The sequence below is a fragment of the Coloeus monedula genome (genome assembly GCF_965178545.1).
Source record: "Coloeus monedula genome assembly, chromosome: 18".
Classification (NCBI taxonomy): domain Eukaryota; kingdom Metazoa; phylum Chordata; class Aves; order Passeriformes; family Corvidae; genus Coloeus; species Coloeus monedula.
In genome coordinates, this window is record NC_138798.1 from 7,286,487 (window position 1) to 7,305,855 (window position 19,369).

Genomic DNA, 19,369 nt, shown 5'->3' on the forward strand with positions numbered 1-19,369 from the left:
AAAGCCCAGTCTATAAATTCTGTGGGAAGATAATCACAGTGTGGATTTGTAGAAGTCCTGTTCCCTCTTGCTTAATCCCTTACACTGCTGTGTCCCAGCCAGCCGTATACTACAAAGCTGGATATTCCTAGAAGGTTCATAAAAATGACTGAGTTGCAGGTCTGACTTTTCTTTTGTCTTCCTAGCTGAGCTGTGGTTTTTCTCCAAAAGTAATGCAGGTTTTGGAAAGACTGTAGGCTACCTTGAGACATCCTCTCACAATGCAGGCAGTGTTACCCATGGGCTGCTTCTGTATCCTGAAATGTGTAGAATACTTTGTTGGTCTTAAGGGGGATTTTTACTTTGGGTTTTTGTGGCCATGTGTGCTATTTCTAGGCTTCTCTTGCACCTTTCCATATGTATCAATTTCCATTTCCTGTAGAAGAATCACAACCCAAACAATACCTTCCTGTTTTAGTTATTGTTCTCATATTACTGGATGAAGGGTCTGGTATGAATGACTTGCAGAGCGAACTGGAAGGTAGTAAAGCAGTACTGACGTGCTGAAATTCTCTGCTGGACAAGCGATCAAGTGGCATTGGAGTGGTTGGTAAAAGCAGGGGAGACAGATGAAAGGAAAGAATGAAAATTGATCCGGAATTTTCAGGTAGTGTCTGTGCTACATGGATACGTTTCTCTAAGCGTATCCAGCACTTCTAGTTCAGAAATCTCCCAGAGAAGGGTTTTCTTGTGAACTTTTTAGTGCTTGCTAAGTTCAGTAATTGTGCAAACAGTCTCTCTTGAGACTGGCTCTTGGCTGTCCAGTAGATAGGCAGCCATCCAGAAATAAAATTTAAACTGTATTTTACTGTCTCCTTCTTCTGCCTACCGTACTGGACTCATTTGGAGGGAATGCTTGGCTTTTGCCCTGTACATGACATACAAACCAGGTCCCTAACACTACTTTGCTTGTTCCTTGTGAACCAGAAGTGCAGCCTTATTAGCAGTTTCCCAGTGTCTTGCTATCAGGCTCCTGGATTATCAGGCTTGAATCTGGCATTCGGTGTTCCAGGAGATGGCATGAAGGTCCACAGAGCCTCTGTTGTTGGTGATAAGGAACAGTTCTATTCCCTGTTAGCCATTTATAGGCTACAGATAAGGGGGGGGGGGGCAAGTAATAACTGTGAGGCCTGATGTAGTTTATAATGCTGTCTTTGTCAGATGGTGTTGTTCTGTTATATATAATCATTAAATTATTAATCTGCAAGAGCTCTTGCACCTTTCAGCTGCCTTGGGTTAGTGGGAACCGGGATGGGTGAGGCATGGACTTCATTATGCCTCACTGCTCACCTTCAGAGGAGAGGGTGTGCTACATCCTTTGCGGTTACCACCTCACATTTGAGGAAAAAGCTGCCTTTGCTCAGCTTTTAGTGCTGAAAATTGAATCAGTGTTTATATGTGCTGGGTTCAAGGGGAGGAGGGGGGAGGGACTGCAGCACCACTCCTCTGCTTGCTCTCTGCAAAGCAGAAAAGGGCAGAAATGTTATTTTCCTCTGCAATGTATTCAGCCTGGTTTCAAGCTGTCGCAGAACTGGGTGGAGACATTTTCCCCTCTAGGTCTGGAGTAGAAAAGAAAGAAAATCAAAAGGTGACAAAGGATTGGTAACTTCGTTGAATAAGCCACAAAGGGGACCTGGAAGGCTTGGTGTCATCGAAAGGATGTTGGGTCTTAGAAGTTTCAGCAACGTGAGGTTACCTCAGAAACTGCTGCTCTGGGGACAGATATCAGATATGCTTAAAGTGCCATGGTTGTTGCTGGGGACAAGGGTGGGACCGTGCACAAAGGTTTTTATGAACCCCCTGTGGTGGGTTCTGTGGCTGTGGGCTGTGCTCCAGGGCAAGGGAGATGAGCAGCCAGTGAACCAGGAAGGGTGGAGGTGTCTTCTGTCTGTGAGCTTCAGGCTGGGCAGGTCTCGCTGCCTTTTGCAACAACAAAAAGGAATTTGAGGGGTCTCTGAGATGGTCCTTCAGATGGAGACAGGCAGGAGGCAACGAGAGGGGGAAAAAGGGAAATTTTTTGTTTCATTTTGTAATCAAAGAACGTGTGATCTCCTGGAATGGCTTGAACTTCTGCATGAAAGACTCCAAATACCTGGTTTTGTTCACAAAGGAAGAATTCCACTTCTTTTTATTTATTTTTTTTTTAATCATTTCTTAAACATATGCAAATTGTTTGCTTGGAACAGCAGAGTATTTGGGAGGGGACTTGTTTTAGCAGATGTGTTGGTTTGCTGGATTTTTTCACTCATTAGTGGACTCCCTCAGACACATAGGTTTTATTGTATGCTTTCTTTAAAGGGTGACTGATAGAGTTGAATGATGTATTCAGGCTCTTCCTCCCCCAGCTTCCCTTCTGCCTTTACAGCAGCTCGCAGAATATCCTATAGCACAGGCATTCACTGTTTCAGAATGGTGCTCGTGCCAAAAACTGCTCAGATCTGGAGCTAGAAATCACCAGAAGTGAGAGCAAAAGTTACTGTAAACTCTAGGTGTGAAGGTTTGTGTCTGTGAACTGAAGCTGTGATGTTGAAAACGCTGCTCTGTAAATGTTGACTCTGATTGTGGAAGGCGGTGGCACATGCTGATAGCAGAAGACTGAGCAATAATCCGGGTGTTTTACTTTGTCTTTAAAGTGAATTTTCTGGCTTGGCTTCCTTAAACATTGTTTTAATATAGTGTGGACCTGTAGCACTGAGATCTTTAGCTCAGGGCTGAGCACTGCCAGTCTGCACTGAACCCTCAGTACCGAGGTGCACAGAAGGGAGTGAGCTGGTGGCTGCCACAAAGTGGTGTCGGTGAGACCGGACTCCACAGAGCAGGGGAAGCACAAAGCTTCTCCCAACTGGGTGGCTGCCAGAAGCAGAGCAGGTCCTGCAGCCGTGGCTTTCTCTGGATGGCTCCCCAGGAAGGGCTCTCCCGAGCAGGCTCCTCTTGAGGGCTGCACACCCCAGCATCCAGACCCAGCACTTAGGATTTGTGGCTCAGCGGCCGATTTACTGCTGGGGCTTTAGTGCAAGCCACGCTGAAGTTTCACTGCCTGTAAAATGGGGGAATCTTATTTATCCACCTGCCACGTGTCCGAGTGCTTGTGGAGTGCTTTGAGAGCAGGCCCTGGCTTTGCGTGAGCTGTTAGCATGGGTGAGTTCGCAGAGCCTGCAGATGTGTTCTGCGTCTGCGGTGACTTGGTGTTGATTATAAGTGAAAAATCTCCGAACAATGGGTTGTAAATTCAGAGTTGGCTGTCAAACGTTTTATGCACCACTGTTGTTGCTGCTGTGTGACGTTGTTGCACTTTCTTTGCAAACCAGCCTAGGCAAAACCTTGTTTAATCCTGGTTCTTCCTCTTTTTAATCCATGCAGTGAAGGGATCGTGCAGGTAACTGATTTTCCCTAAGATTTTAGGATCCTTTCGCTGAGCTGTGTAATGATCATACATGCCACAGCTACACGTGCAGCTTTGTCGTGGACATAATTCAGAATTTTTTTCTTATGTGTCTCAGCCTCAACCTATTTTTCATGTTGTTTTCCCTCTCTTTTTAATACATTTGCATTAAGTAAGACATTCAGTGCTTGCAGTGCCACTTTTCTTAGAAATAACATTAGTAGATCACTCTTGCTTCTTACTATATCTCATGCAGAACTTCTTGCATTTTACTATTTGTTTTTTTCCTTCTGAGTCGTCATTTAAAATATATAGCAACGTAATACAATTTGTAGTGCTCTTTATCATGCAAATCTCCCAAGGCACCTTAGAATAAAATCAATAAAATCAAAAATAAAATCAACTTAGTTCAGCCATGTGTTGAATTAAATAATTGTTTTTAAAGGAGAGCCGGGGGAAAAAGGCTTTTTTCACTTTCAGTATCTTTTGCTCGTCAGCTTTGTACTTCACCCCATTTTATTCATGCAGCAGTCAGTGCCAACACGTTGATGATACTTTCTTGTAGATGGTAGTAATGTTGATTGTGCTCCTGCTCCCAGACCAGCTTTGATTCTGGAGAGGCTGCTTGCTATTTTATCAGATAGCGAGGAGGAAAAGCTTATGCTGAAATCGGTTGACTGTTTGATATCAGTGGGGGGAGGAAAGGAAGCCATCAAATTAATTCATAAAAGCTTTATTTACGATGAATGGACTTTTTTTCCCTGTCTGTCGTTATCATCTTGTCTGTAACCCAGTGACCCTGATTATCATGAAGCTGTTTACAAGGTTTAGGTTAATTGGATTTCTTTAACTATTTCCCAGAGCTGTGAGGAGCACAAATACACTGCTGTGGAGTTCAGACAGCATAGTACAATCCAGTCTGCAAGGATACGGGCTTCTTCCAAGAGGAAGTCGTTTTATTTCATACTCAACTAAGTGCATAGCAGCATGTACCTGTCATTTGGCATAATATTAAATAACACCCTCCTTCATACAGATGTGTTCAGTTGCAACTTGTGTTTCCAATACACAAATTACATTTTGCATGTTCAGCAAGAATTGAGCTTATTTTCAGTGAGAGAGCCTTTGAAATGTGTTTTGGTTGTTTTTTTTTTTTTTTTTCCTTCAGCTTGATAGCAGTTTCGGTGGTTTTGTTTTTATATGAGGAATCATGGATAAAATAGCTGTGCATTGCATGGCTGCCTAAATAAACGAGACAGGAGGATATAGTTGGGTGAGATCAGGACAGTCAGTCCTCTTGCTTGGCTTTCATCTCCTCAGGATGCATGCTCGTTCTTTAATGGCACAACATTGCACCCTCCAGGTGCAATGCGCAACTGCAGGTCTCCAGATAACCCACTTGTTTTATGAGCTGTGTTTTTGTGAGCAAGCCTTCCGAATTTCTCCTTCAGGATTATTCACCCTCTCTTTCTCTTCTTTTTCAGGCTTCTGTAGGCTCTGAGAAGCTGTTCTCTCCTGCAGCAAATAAAGGTAAGTGATCTGGAGAAATGCTTTCCTTATCTTACAGCGAGAGATTTGGGTTGTGAATCCGTATGGTGCGAATAGCAGGACATCAGTTTTGCGAGAGCCTGTAGCTTGGCCACACACATTGTCATAAAGATCAGCTCTACAGGCTTGTGATGATTTAAGTTAAAATTTAGAGCTGCATTGTCTCAGTGTGGGGTGGGACTTCTTCCCTTCCAGTAAGATTTGTATGAAGTGTCTTGGAGAGAGGGATTATTGACAAAGGAGAAGTCAGTCCTTATTGCAGGGGATATGCTTCTCCCTCTAATACAATCAAATGCTCATTTCTTTTAAACAGATTAGTATTTCAGTGCTGTCTGTGTCATCCTGACAAGGGCTTGCACATCCCTCTCCTGCCTTTGCCCGTGGAGCATTTGTGCCTGTACCTCTCGGTTGTCCAGGACATGGTGGAGGGTGCTCGGCAGAGCACAGCTCCGCTCTTGCTGTTAATGACAGTTACCTGTGATAGGCACTGGGTGTTGCTAAGAGACTGCCTCGTTCCACATCCCCTTGGGGGGCACAGCCACGGATCTCTAAATATGCCAAGCCCTCCTCTGAGGGCTCAGCACAGCCATAAAACCGGGCTGCTCTGCTTTCATGTGTTCCCAGGGATAATCTCACTGAGATGGGTACTGAGCAGCAATACCGAAGAAACAGGCTTGGAGAGGGCAAACTGTGGTACACGGTGGAAAGCATTGTGCTGGGAATGGTTCCACTTTGCCATGTGAGGAGGTTTGTGTGGCTCTGAATGAATTGCCAGGGCTTGTGGCTGCATCCTCTGCATTGAGCTGCAAAATAAAATCAGTTCACAGCAATAGTGGATGTTAGGGGCATGCAAATACCCCAAAGAGGGGAGATGAGGCCCATCAATAAGAAGTGCTGAAATTACCTTCTTGCATTATTTCAGTGGGGCCAAGAAGGAACAATTTGCAGTTGTGTAGGAGTAGGTGCTGGACATGGAAAGGCGGTTTGGTGGTTGTGTGCTCCCTCACCTGGATCCAGGCCCAGTTTTTAGCTGGGCTCTTCAGCAGCAGTAACTATTAGGAATTCTCTTTCTTTCCAAGCTTTGCAGATTTTCAATGCCAAATGTGGAAAACGATGACAAGCCCATTATGTTATTACATTTGCAGATATTTTTACAAAAGTATGCAGCTTTATCTGGGGAAAAGAGGGAAATTTAAACAAATGGTGGGGAAGAACATTTCTCTCACTTGGCTCGCTGATAAGGCAAACCAGATTGCCCATACGGCACTGCCTCGGCAAAACAAAAATCTTGCCATCCTGCATAATGCCTGGCACAGAGATCTGCTGGAGAGGCTTATGTTGAAGCGTTAGCAGCTTTGTTGGCTCCTCCTTGTGCTGAAGCCCAAGATCTCCCACCCCTTCATATCATGGAGCAGCTCAGCAACATGAGTTTTCAAAATACCTCCCTATCAGGAAGTTAAATGTGCGAATGCCTGTGAATTTGCTGTCTTGAAGTTTGTGTTCAGTGCTGTTTATATCCCTGTAATTTCAGCCTGTTCCTGTTTTCTTTAATGTGGGTGTAGACATTGCCAGCTTTGGGTTCAGATCATGGGTTTTGTCTCAGATTTCTCTTTTACCCTGGCTCTGTACTGATGTACCTCGCTGATGGCATGGGCTGCCATCATGGGCAAGCTCTCCTGGGGCTACCTCAGCGTTTGGCAATTGGCTTGAGAGGTGAGAGAAATTTGCCTCAGCAAAGATTTTGTGCAGAAACCCAAACAGTGCTAAATTTTACCCCTCTCCCTGTTATCACTCCCGCAATGCAAGAGCCAGATTTGTCTCTTGCACATGCAAATGAACGCCGCTCCTACACGACCAGGCTCGGGGATGCCATATGGCCGGGAGAAAGTGACTTTCAAAGCATTGCACTTAAATTCCTTTTGTGAGATAAGAGCGTTGATTTAAGGCCATGTTCTCCAGGGCTGGAGCCGTGGTGGCTCTGTGGGGAGGGGATTAGCTCAACACAGTTTCCTGATGGGCACACGCATGGTGTGGCACGTGCTCATCCTCTCCCGTGGGCATTTGCACCGTGCCCTTCTTTTGTAAACACTGGCGGCCTTTTTGGAGAGATATTAGCTAGCAAATGTGCAGCATCCATGCTGCAGCTTTTATTGAAGGTAACCAGGCTTCTAAAACACATAAAGTGGATTCATTGTCTGGTGTAATTCCCCCTGTTCCCAGTTCATTGTTTGGTGCAACTCCCTCTGTTCCCACAAACTTTCCCTGGGGATGTCTTCGGCCCTGCGTATTTGTTTTATGCCGTCCTAGTTTATCAGCAGCTTAGCAATGCAATTAAGTATTAAGATAGGCGGGTTACGCTTATTTGAGGCTGGAACAGCTGTAAAATGTAACCTTTGACCGCATTTGAGAGCTCCACAAAAGGCTGCAGGAGCAGCGTCTTTGTCTGGGGCTCTCTGGGTAACGTTTGCCTTTGCCCCTTCCCCGGCAGGACCACGGTGGTGGCCGTGCTCCTCCTCCTGACACCAGTTCATCCGCAACAGCAGATGCACGGCGTGGATGTCCACTTCAGGGACCAGTCGCTATTATGCTGCAGAGAGAGGTGTCCTGACCCGGGGTGACCTTGGTAGTCACAGCTGTGATATAGGCTGAATGGGGCACTTGGAGCTTCCAGCAGAAGAGGAGATTAAATCCTCTGTGTGAGGAAATCATAATTAAAAGTAAGGGCAGAGAAGCCGTGATCTGCTCTGCTGACAGTCTTTGTTTTCTGATGCAGAAAAGTGTTTGTTTGGCCAACTTGTCACTGCAGTACAGAGTTACAAGGGCATTTGCTGCCGAGGGCCGGGTGTTACATCCTCCTGGAGAATAAATCAATAAACAAATAATAAAGGTCTGTTTGCTCTCTCCTGCAGCTCCTTTCTCACAGGAATCTGCCAGCCAGCCCTTCCTTTTTCTGAAGGGCAAATACCAGGAAGGGCAGGGGAAGCATAGGCGAAAGCCATATCTGTCCCTCCATCTCCAGGTGGGAGGATGAGGCAGAGGAGTGACAGTGAAGGATAGGAAGGCAGATGAGTTGTGGGGCTGAGGAGGAGAGAGGGATGGTCACCCCTAAGTCACTGCAAGGAACTCCTCCTGCCTGCTGTAATCGCATTTTGAAGTGTGGGGGGTAGCATAGTTTGTATTTTATGGACTTGAGCGTTGGGTCCTCACTGCTGGCTCCCTCCAGCAGTGGGCTTCCCTCGTGAGTCTGACTGGAGGCAGTTGAGCTTTCTCCCACCACTCCTTGCTCCAGACCTGCTGTATGCCAGGGAAAGCAGGAGAGGTGGTGCCTTTTGTACCACAATAGCCTTGCAACTGCAGCCCAAGTGACCTGCTGGGTCCCCAGCATTTGAACCCAAGGCCACTGCTGGAGTGAGGGTGAAATGGATGTCTTAAAGGAGCTGTTTCTCTTGCTTGGTTTGATAGGTCAAAGGCCCTAGGGAGGAAAACCTCCATCAAAAAGTGGAGCAGCAGGGCAGCAGCCAGGGTTTCTCCATTCATAACCCCAGGCAGGCAGTGTGTGAGGAGGTGCCTGTGAGATCAAAGAGGTGTCCAGGAGCCCCCAGGGCATGAGATGCCCATGGAGGAGCCATTACACAGCCACGTCTGCCCTGCAGCCCCAGGAGGCACTGGGCAGCAATGTGGTGGAAAAGAGCTTTGAAGTTTGTTGAAGACAGCATGTTGTTCTATCTTTGGATCAGAATCAAGCTGGGCACGGAGGGAGCAGTGTAATCCGTTTGTCTGGTGGCACAGAGTGACTGGCCAGGACCCAGCCCTGCCCTGGCTGTTGGGGGCTCGCTGAGCTCCATGCCTCAATTTCCCCCTCCTGCAAAATGAAGACTAATGCTTGTCAGCCAAGTGTGCTCAGAGACTTAATTAATGAATGTTTGTCAAGCGATTTATCAAGAGATCCTTTTAATGAGAGATTCCATAAACAGTGCAAGGCTTCATTTTCATGGCAATAATAAATGACAGTGAAAGTAAGTCTTATCCTTCCCCCGCATATGCACCCCCCCAGGAAAAAAGATTGCTTACCCTCCGCTCTTACTTCTCCCTGGGTTTCTAGGCAGAGGGCTTTGAAGTGCTATCTTTCATCATGAACTGTACACATCCTCAAAGCTCTAAAGCTCACAGCCTGTGTCTTATCCCTCTGACAAGAGGGAGGCAAGCTTTCTCGGCATGCAGGTCATAATTGTCAGCCATGGGATGTGCCGCAGCCACCCGCCCCAGCGGGCTAATGCAGCTTATGCTTCTTTGAAGTTCCCTCCCTTTATTTTCTGTCCTCTTGACCACAAAACTGTGCCTTGGGCCAGCAAGAGAGATTTCTTGTTCAGAGACGACACTGAACTCTGACAAGCACATCTGAACCAGAGAAGAACCCTTGTTCCTCTGAGATCGCTGCTCCGTAATGTTGTTGCCTTAAGGGGACTGTCTCTCCTTTTTCTCTCTGCTTCTTCTCTTCCTTTTTCTTATTCTTTTTTTTTTTTTTAATTCAGCACTAAACTGTCACACTAAATCATTTTAAAAGCTGGAACTACAAAACCGCCAGTGTAGGACATGCTGTTAAAAACTGATGGTTATTACGGTGAGAGGGGAAAGGAGGGGCAGGGGGGCAGGGGCAGGATGGGAGAGCGGCAAGTCAGCTCTCCAGGAGGAACCTGTAAGTGCCCGGTGAAGCAGAAAACAACCTGAATGCAGCTGAGCTCAAAATACCGTGCTTGGCACAGGTTTGCAGCAGCAGCACAGCTGAAAAGATGCTCAGCACTGACAGGGAAATCAGGAGCCCAGTGTCTCCCGGGCTTGCCATGCTGCCTGCATGCCTTGGTCCTGTCCCCCGGTGCTCTGTCTCCAGCTGTCAGGGTCAGAGACTCCCTGTCTGGGCTGGGACAGCATCTCCTGTAGTCAAGTCCACCTCTTCTTCAGGGCTTTCCCTTACTGTGCCAGGAGGGAGAGCTTTCCATCACTGGAAGGTCTGCACAGACAGAGCAAACAAGTCTCACCACACCCGGTCAGGCTGTGTTTTGCATGAATGGAGGTCAGGAGAGATGTCATAAATTTTCCCAGTTTTCTTGCGTGGGGTCCACAGCGGGATCTGAGATTCATCCTGTCTCTTGATCTCAGTTTATCCCCATGTTCTGGTTACATTTTGATGAGGTCACCATCTTGTGCTTGATTACCTGCACAACCAGGGAACTTGAGGGGGATGATAATTTACAGCTGAACCTTTGGACAAGAGTCCACCATGATTACAGGCATGCAAAAATTTCCCCAGCAGCATCTGTAATAATAAATAAGTAACACATTTATTTAGATAGCAACCATATTGCTATGATTTATACAGTGCTCAGGATGCTCTGCAGTTGATCTGCTCCCCATGCTGCATCTCTTGTGATTTTATCCCAAGCTTCCAGGACTCTCTGTTTTTCATGAAACCCAGGCCCTCAGAGGATTGTACCAAAATCTAAGATTTAATTTCATTATTTAGGCAAGGCTTTGGTCTTCCTGACTACAGAGAAGAGCGTGGAACTTCTTATTCTTCTGTGCTTCAAAGACAGCAGGCAGTCATAAAAAAGCTCAAATACTTTGGGTTTAACCTTGTTTTAAAGATAATTTGTGATTTGTAAATGCTTCTGGGGTTGGCAATACTGGATACCCTGAGCTTAATGCTAAATCCTGTGTGTGAGCCCATCCCAGCATCCTCTTTTTGAAAGGTTCTATCTAACTTTGCACTGCCATTAGCTTTCTTGCATATGCATATACATAATTATACAGTGGTCTGAGAAGGAGGACTTCGATTTTCAAAAAGCGTGGGTAAGCGAGATAATCACCTAAGTCACAGCCAGTTACCCGCGTTTCAAACCAAAACCAAACACAGAAAATAGTGCAGTAAGTGCAGTCTTTTAGTCTTGTAGTTTTCTGATTTAGCAGGCGAGGCTCTGGAAAGTTCAGCCTTCTCTTTGGGAGTGGGAATGCACTCTCTGTCTCCCCTGTTAGCGATTTTGTATGTCTTTATTAGTCCAGGCTATAGCCATCCCTATCTGCAGCAGCTGTCTGTGAAATAATGATGGACAAGCAAGAGACCATTCACTTTAACCACACTGTCCGGTTAGTTTGGTAAAACTCATACTGCAAAAGTGGATAATTTATTAACTTTGACACAAACTGAGTGTTGTGTGCCTCCCAAAGTGAGAGCTGCCTCGTGCAGGCCGGCAGGGTTTGCTTGCACCGGTGGCCGTGTGGTTTGCACAGCCATCTCCGGGCTTCTCCCCTTCCGGTGAGCCAGCATAGAGCTTTCTTTGTAGCTTCAGGCTGCAGCCAGGAGAGTTGAAAAGTTGAATTATAAACATTTCCAGGCCTTCTGGTTGGTATCTTGTGTTTTGTTTTGTTATTTTAAGGATGTGGGGTATGTTGCTGCATTCCCGTCAGTGGGATTAGAATGAATAGAAGCAATACTGTAGGAGATAAAATGTGTTTAATTATTTATTTGAGAATTACAGACTGAAATTGCTTTTTGATTTAAAGCTTCCAAGTCATGGATATGTTTTTGGAGTAGAGAGAGACTCACAGAAACATATATATGCACAATTATCTAGGGTAATGTAAGAAGTCTCTTTGCTCAACTGCCCTTCCTCCACAGAATTTGTTCATTTCCTTAAAGATTTTAAATTTCAAATGCGGCTTTGTTAAGTATCACAGAAAGCTAACAGCATGCTGTGCCTTGCCCACCAAAACATAAATAAAATAAATAAAGTCTTCGTTGTATAAATGTTATGAAGTGGGTGGTTTATTTTCTTTAATTATACTTTTTATTTAAAATAAACTATAGAAGAAAAATATTATATATCCTGAACGGGCCAGCACAAACTCATATTGATTGAGTAGGCACATTCTAGCTTCTCTTGGTTCATGTAAAACTAGATAAAAGGACCATCAAACTGTAAATCAGAAGAAAAAATAGAAATTCCTTCCAAGTGCATGCAGTAGTTTACATTGCCTAGGCTTTTAAAGGGCATTTGAAAGATACCATCTTTTTACTCCTTGTTTATAGTTTGTTTTTCTTTTGAGTAGCAAAAGCCAACGGGTAAAGTCTCAGTGCTGTCTCCAGCTGCGGTCCCTGGTTGCATCTCAGCACAGAAGGATGCTGTAGGGTGGCAATGTTAAGAGCAGCAGTTGCAGCCCCCACAAAACTGTTGGGTCTTCTCAATTCTGCTTTTAAAATACCTCAGAGACATGTTTTATTCATGGCAGATTTTGTAAAGCTTCAGTTTCTGAGAAAGTTAAACGCTGGGGGTAAACCTGATTCCCTCTTCCAATGGGCGAGCACTGCAGTGCGGGATGAGGGGAGGTGTCTGGTACGGGTCTGAGCTGTGCCCACCACATCCCCAGGATTTAAGTCAGGCTTGCTCTTTGCAAAGGAGAGTCCCCGTTCTCTCCAGCCCCCTGACCTGAGACTCTGCTCAGCCCGGGCTTGGTTTCCCCAGCTCTCCAATGCCCCTCTCCAAGCCGCTCTCCCCCCAAGCTCTGTTTCTGTGTTAGTGGAGCAGTTTGACAGGGTACCCGTGGGCAGCTGTGCTGTGCTCTGTAATAGCCCATTAGGGACTCCTGCAGACACAGCAGTCCCTCACAGTGCAGGTCACCGGCACAGAGCAGGGCAGCCTGGCTGTCCACAAGGGATTTGACAAGGCAGTGCTGGTGCGGGGGGGAGCCGGATCTGACCACGGGTCAGCTGGTGTTCCCTTCTGGGCAATCAGTGGGAGTGATCAATGAGACCAGGGCATGCTGTTTAATTGCAAATGGATGTGGCTACTCTTTTGTGTGCAATGCTGGTGAGGTCTGTAAGTCCCAGCAAGAGACTTCGGGAAAAGAGGATGCTGTCAGCATGTTGCTGCTTCTCCTGCTCCTCTCACTGCCCCTCCAGAGACTGCAGCCTTTCTCCCGGGACAGGGGTGGGGCTGATGACAGGACCCCACTGTCCTGATCAGCCTCTAGCAGTCCATGCTGTTTCTCATTTGGGCTTGGTTTTCCTGTATTAGCTTCATTTGAAATCAGTGCTGTAAGTGATGGAGCTCTCTGTTCCTGTCCTGTGGGAGGGGAGGAGGGAGGCTGGGTTTGGGGCTTGCTTTCAGCCATGGGGTTCCTGCCGTTTTCTCCTTTAATAGCCATGTGAGCTGTGCACGCATGTGCTCACTGCTTCCCTCACCTCCGTGCTTCGCTGGCCATCCTTCCTGCTAACAAGGGCTGAACACATTCCCCGTGGAGCCTGTTAATGTTGCTGCCGAGCTGCCTGGGGACTCACAGCATGAGGCTTTCCTTCCATCTCTGCTGCTCCGGGCACTCGGCCCCAGCTCCCGGGCTCAGTTCAGCCAGGTAAAGCCATACTGACTCCATTGACTTCCCTGTATTTATTTGGGTTTACATCAATGTATAAGAGCAGGACTTGGCAGAGTGTGTTGTGTTTGCATGTCTGTGTTTCTGAAAAGGATACTTGTTCTAGTTTGTTGGGTTTTTTCCCCAAACAGTAAATATTTTCTTGTAAATCGCTGGGACAGAAAAGTGACTACAGTGCTTCTAGTTCGTGTAGTTGCTTTAAATTGATGGCAAGGACTTGCAGGAGGCAATAGGAAATTAAAATCTTTTTATATTTTTTTAACCATCCTGCAAAATTTATTGCAGAATTATATCCCCACTTTGGGATTCTGTCGGACAGTTCAAAAAGCCTGTGGAAAGGTTCTTGTTCACCATTAAATTTTTTAAGTTATTGAAGTAATTTTATGGAACCCTATTAAGTTTCTGAAGAAACATACTGGTTTCATCACTAATAAATTCTTAAAGGCTTATCCATAAGGGAATAGTCAGAGTTCCAGATCTCTCTCCAGTGAAGTGGACATTAACTTTTGCCTTGTTGGAGATATATTCTTAAAAAGTATCAGCAAGGCGAGTGGCAAAGCTGGGAGAGCCTGATTGCACCCAAGTACATCATCAAGCACTATGGGATGGTAGGTGCTTTGCCAGTCCACCCACTGGAGTTTGGGTGGAGATTTTAGAAAGGAGAAAATTGTATTAAAAGGTGAGGAATAAGATTACAGATGCATCTATACAAATAAATCCCTGTGTGGTGTTAAACTTAGACCCTGGCATCTGTTTCTGAGCACCATCATGTTCAGGAGAGGTTGCAGCCTTGGAAAAGACACAGTGCAGCCTGGAAGTCCCTGTGTCTCAGGCACTCGTGGTGCTTTCAAACTAATGCAAAATAATGTGTTCACTGTGCTCTTGCACCACATCCAGAAAAGCACACAGAAACTTCCTCCCAGTGAAAGCAGAGCATCAAGCTGGCTTTGTGCTTCACTTAGTGCTCACAAGCGCCTTTCGTGTGTGAGTGCTGAGCCACCTGATGCACAGCGAACGGGCTAGGAGGGAAATAAAATTGTGTAATTGCCAGTTTCCTTCAATTCCGCTCCCTCTCCCGTTGTGCATAAAGGAGGCTATTTAAGTCTCAGCTGGAGTGAGGCTTGGTAATAAGCAGACATCTATGAACCTGCATCTGCTGCTGGTGTCTGCTAAGTTTGTTCTGTATTTCCATATTTATTGACAATCCTGTTTTGGGAGAGATCTGTCTGAATGCTCCGTGTCTCGTACTGTGAAACTTGTGGAAGAGGAGTTTGTCCCTCCAGTCCCATGAGTCTTTGTCCTTGGGACACCTTGGGAAGTGCAGGATCAGGCAGCATCACTGAAGTTCTCATCAGAGTTTGCAAACCCACCACAAGCTGCGTTGACTTGTAAAGCCAGAGCCTGCTCCCTGGGAAGCTCTGTGCAAAGCAGGGTGGCAGAAAAGGGCCAGCCTTGTTGGATGAAACAACTAACATTTGAATGTTCTCAGTATTATGTGATTTGGCTTCCAAACAGCTAAGCTGTCCCCAGCCACTGGCTTTTGTACATGGCTGGCCTTCTCTGGGCACAGGAGAAGTGCTCACAGTGCAAGCCCTGCAGGGACAACCTGATTTAATAGAGGCATAATGGCTGGAGGAAGAAATTTACAGTGTGAGCATTGAATGTTTATACAATAATGAAGATGTCATTATTTTTGTTATTGAACCAGTCTTTGAGCTAGAAACATGCAACCAACAACTAAAATATGTTCATTACATTCCGTACTGATCAATTTAGTAACCAAAGTGGAGCAGATTATTTTATGCCTTTCATTGTATCAACAAAAATGTTCCCTGAGCAAAATGTACCTTTTGGCCTGAAATATTTTTGTGTTACAGGCTAGTCTCTGGACTCTTTATGTCATTCTAGCAGTATGTGCTCTAAAGCTGCCTTCAGCAGACATCTGGGGACTCCCCACTGACTGGCAGCATAGTCAGCCAAGCTTAGTTCTGAGGCCAGGGCAGAAAAGGGTTGTGAGCAGCAGAGCACCCTTTTGCCAGCCACACAAGTGGGAGTAATTCAGAGACCTCTGAAGATACTCCAGATGGCTCTGTGAGCTGTACCAGGAGTTTAGATGCCCCCAAGAGCCCATGTCAGTCATCTCAAGGCTGGTCCAATGAGAAATGCTACCTGGGCTACATTGCCTGCAGTCTCCCCCAGTAATACCATTGCTTCACACTAACAGGCCAGCATGGCTACGTGCAGAGCCGGAGTTTGAAAACACTGCCAGAGAAGCTCTCTCCTTTTCTCTCATCAATTCTCTCCTCCCAAAGATTGAAGAGAACTGAGTCTAGGTTTTTGGCTCAGACCCATGCCTGCTGCATACATTTCCTCCACCAAATGGACACCACTATAAACCTCTTCCTGCATCATTTCCTGCAGGCCTTTACTAAACATGCCACCCAGGTGTCCCCATGTAAAGCCACTTCTTGCTGTGTCTGCTTCTGTTGCTGCTGGCAGACTTGCCTTTGCGTGCTCACGGCAGGGCTCCTATCACAGTGTGTTAATTTTTAACAAACAAAGACTGCGTTTTGATTTGGAAGGGACTTTCCTATCAGTTTGTATCAGAGTTTCTCTTAAAAGGAAAGGCTGGATTTTGTTTTGTTTTATTTTCTGTTTTCCCCTCTTTTAATATGATCCCTGCAATTTTGTTTTCACTGAAATATTGACTGGCAGCATTGCAAATTGCCTGCATGCAGTCAGGAGCTTGCCAGCACTTTCTTACTCAGCTAGCCATCAAGGTTGTGGATTCCACCACAATCAGTGCCAGGAAAGCTGTTGATCAAAAATATTCCTAACATCTGTGAGTCCTCTCCATCCAAATGAGATGTAGTTACATTCTCCTTTTCCCTACGCTCCTTCCAAAGTGTTGCTTCAGACACCTAGAAAGCCCTGGTTGCAAATCATAAGCTGATCTCTGTTTGATTTGCAGCTCCATTTCCAACTCTGTCGAAATCCAATATAAACTTCGAAGTGCCCTTCCCCCAAGCATAATATGTGAAAAATATCTGCCTGCAAAGGGAGAGCAGACGGGCTTTCTTTGCCCCAAGCATCATTTGATCCAGATGCTGTCCCATGCTGTCTATGGCCACTGTGGTCACAGGCCAACAACGACAGTCTTGTGTGGGTGGGGAGAGAGGACACAGCACAGAGGAGGCTGCCAGGCATGCCCAAAGCCACACACACACACACACACACATACACACATGTGTGTGTGCACACTCGATTCTGCCAGCACAAGGAGGGGACTGGGGGCAGGGGGGGAAAAGCCTGATTTCCCTTCCACCCTGTTCTTACCACCACCACCAATTCACAAGCCAACTATTAAATAATTAACGTACCCAGTGGGGCAGGAGGAATCAAAAGCTGTTGTGTTCCCAAGTTTTCTCTGGCTCTGAAAGGCACGGCTCGCTGTGTATTCTGGCACCTTGGAGCGGGTTTTCCTCCCTCCTTCGCCTCCCCCTTATTATCCCGTATGTGTGCTGGAGAGGGAAGTGGCGTTCCCAGCCCAGCGGGGGATGACTGTTATTTCAGACTAGCAACAGGGGAAAAGGAACAGCCTGTTGCCTGATTGATGTTTGTTTTTTGTGGACAGACACCAAAGGTTCATTAGAGACGGAAGGTTTGGGAGGAGGGGGGCGGCGGCGGGGGAGACGCTCGCTCTTAAGGAACTATTGTACCCCTGTGCACTAACCTGGGCCTGCACTTTCTTTGACTTCTGTGAATGTCTCAGCTGTACCATTTTGGCCCTGGCAACTTTAGGAAAATATACACACCACAGAGGTTCCAGTGAAAGCTCTGCAATGAGGGGGTCAGGGGAAAAGGAAGGGGAGGAGAGAACAATGCAGTAGGTTTTGCTGTAATTAATTTCAAATGTGCTGCGCATCTGTCCTCCTCGGGTTTCAAAGGGAACGAGGGGAGCTTGCAGGGCTTTTCCTACCACATCTGTTGTCTTTCCAGAGGTGGGCTTGGAAAGGCATCTTTCCTTCCATCTGTGGGTTTGACCAGTCTAGCGATGTGGAACGCCGAGGGCAGCAAACCAATGCTGAAAATTATGTGCTGTCTAGAGGTGGAGGAGAGGGAGAGGAAGGAAGGGTGTGGAGGAGCTTTTCTTCTTACCACACTGGGTAGATGAAGTTGGAGAGACTGAGGAGGTTGGTGTTGGGCAGATTTCTCTGCAAAGAGTTAGTAGAGCACATTTGCTTGAATATCAAATGTTGTTATATGCTACTGTTGTTGGTCCTGAAAAGCTTCCAGGTTTTGGTGCAGGTGAACTGTATGGTTACAAAGCTTCTAAAGATTTGGGTCAAACTCTCAATCTCTTGTTGACTTCATGCCTTTGAAAAATCTCGCTTCCTATAATTGGGTGGTAACTAGTAAGGTTAGTGTTAAATCTTTGGTATTACGGCATCTTGAGTAGAAATAGTTTCTTCTGATTGCTGTGTTTGAAATATCATCTTTTGGACTGTGCTGTATGACACACAAAACAGGAGCTTGGCATCTGCCACAGGGCATTGTCCTTGTGTCCTTTGCCTTCAGGTCTCAATAGCGATGAAGTCACACAACTGCAGCAGTAAAGAGAAGCAAAATGGGCCTGTTAGACTATTGACTTTACTCCCCTCAACAAGATAACCAGATGCTAATTTGATAGCACTATGAATCTTAGCCAGAAAAATCAGTAAAACAGAAACTTAAACTACACTAAATTACTGTTAGTGCTTTAACAGCTCTATTTTCAAATTGCTCCTTGCTTAGAAGCTTGCACTGAAGCCTGGAGCTGGTGGATAATGACCTCTTGTTTAAACACGTGGCTACTTTACGATCCTTAGCTCTTAGAGAAACCAACCTCAATATCGGGCGGTGAATATTTCTGAAGTTTGCCCATAAGGAAAACATTTCTACAGGGTGATTGAAGAAAGTGTTCTCTTTTCTGGTCAGAAACCAATTCAGTGCAGCCACAACATGCTGAATACCCCAAAGGTACTTGAGGTGGGCGCTTGTTTGCGATACAGTCCTCTCCAGGATGCCAGCACTGGTGTGTGACAAGTAGAGCGTGACCATACAGTGATAAATGGTTTTGTGGTTCTTTGGAGGGGATGTAAATACTGCAGCGCTGTTCCAGGGTGTGTAAAGGCATGTGTTGGGCTTTGTAGGCTTACAAACTAAATAGACTTTCTGGCACTGGTGTGGGGCTGGCTGCTGAAAAGCTGGTCAGTGATGGAGTTTCACCAAATGTATGTGCAGTGCGTGGGGTGGGGTGGGCATGACTTCAGACTGTGAACAGGCAAAATTGATATGGAGAACCAAAGAAATGGGGAGAAGCCCAGAGCTTCTGAATGTGGCATGTCTGCAGAAGACTGCAAGGACTTCAGACCTTTTTCTCTATAAATTTCTTGTGGAGGGAAGGGAAATCACATTTGGAGAACATTCAAACCCACTGCCACCCCCTCTTTGTGGAGAGAAACCCATATGAGAAAGGAGGAAGAGCTGAGTCAAGTCCAGGTTTAATTTCCTGATCCTCCTCCATAGGAAGAAATATCCCTTCCTTTTAACTCTTGAACAAACAACTGCATTGGCCACATCGTAGTGAAGTATCCCTTAGATCACATCCAGATAAACCTGGATTCCAGCATTTGCTCCTGGTCATGGATGTTTTTGTGCCTTGTGCTTGCCAGCAAATACAGGAAAGGAGCAATACCTGAGGCCTCTGCAGAAAGCACATCTATTCCTCCGCCTTCTTTGCTTGTAGCTGGATTGGAGACCATATCCTAATTCCCTGCACACAGGGAGCAGCCATAACAGCACTTTGGAGCACAGCAGGGGTGCTTTGAATTCTCGCTCTCAAGTCTTGGCCATGCCTTTCCAGCTTGTCGCCTCTCCCTTCAGCAGTTTTGACAATAAGGGAAGAAGAAAGGCGGATGGCAGGGCTGGAGAGGG

The 19,369-nt window shown here is 46.1% G+C and overlaps 1 protein-coding gene across 14 annotated transcripts in view; it reads left to right on the forward strand.

The window, feature by feature from the left end:
* FBRSL1 (fibrosin like 1) overlaps window positions 1-19,369 on the forward strand; it is a 508,752-nt gene that overhangs the window by 448,559 nt on the left and 40,824 nt on the right. For all 14 annotated transcript variants that reach the window (XM_082293570.1, XM_082293580.1, XM_082293573.1 and 11 more), the window contains one exon: window positions 4,906-4,951. In XM_082293570.1, coding sequence (XP_082149696.1) covers window positions 4,906-4,951 — 46 coding nt within the window. The remainder of the gene's footprint in view (window positions 1-4,905; window positions 4,952-19,369) is intronic.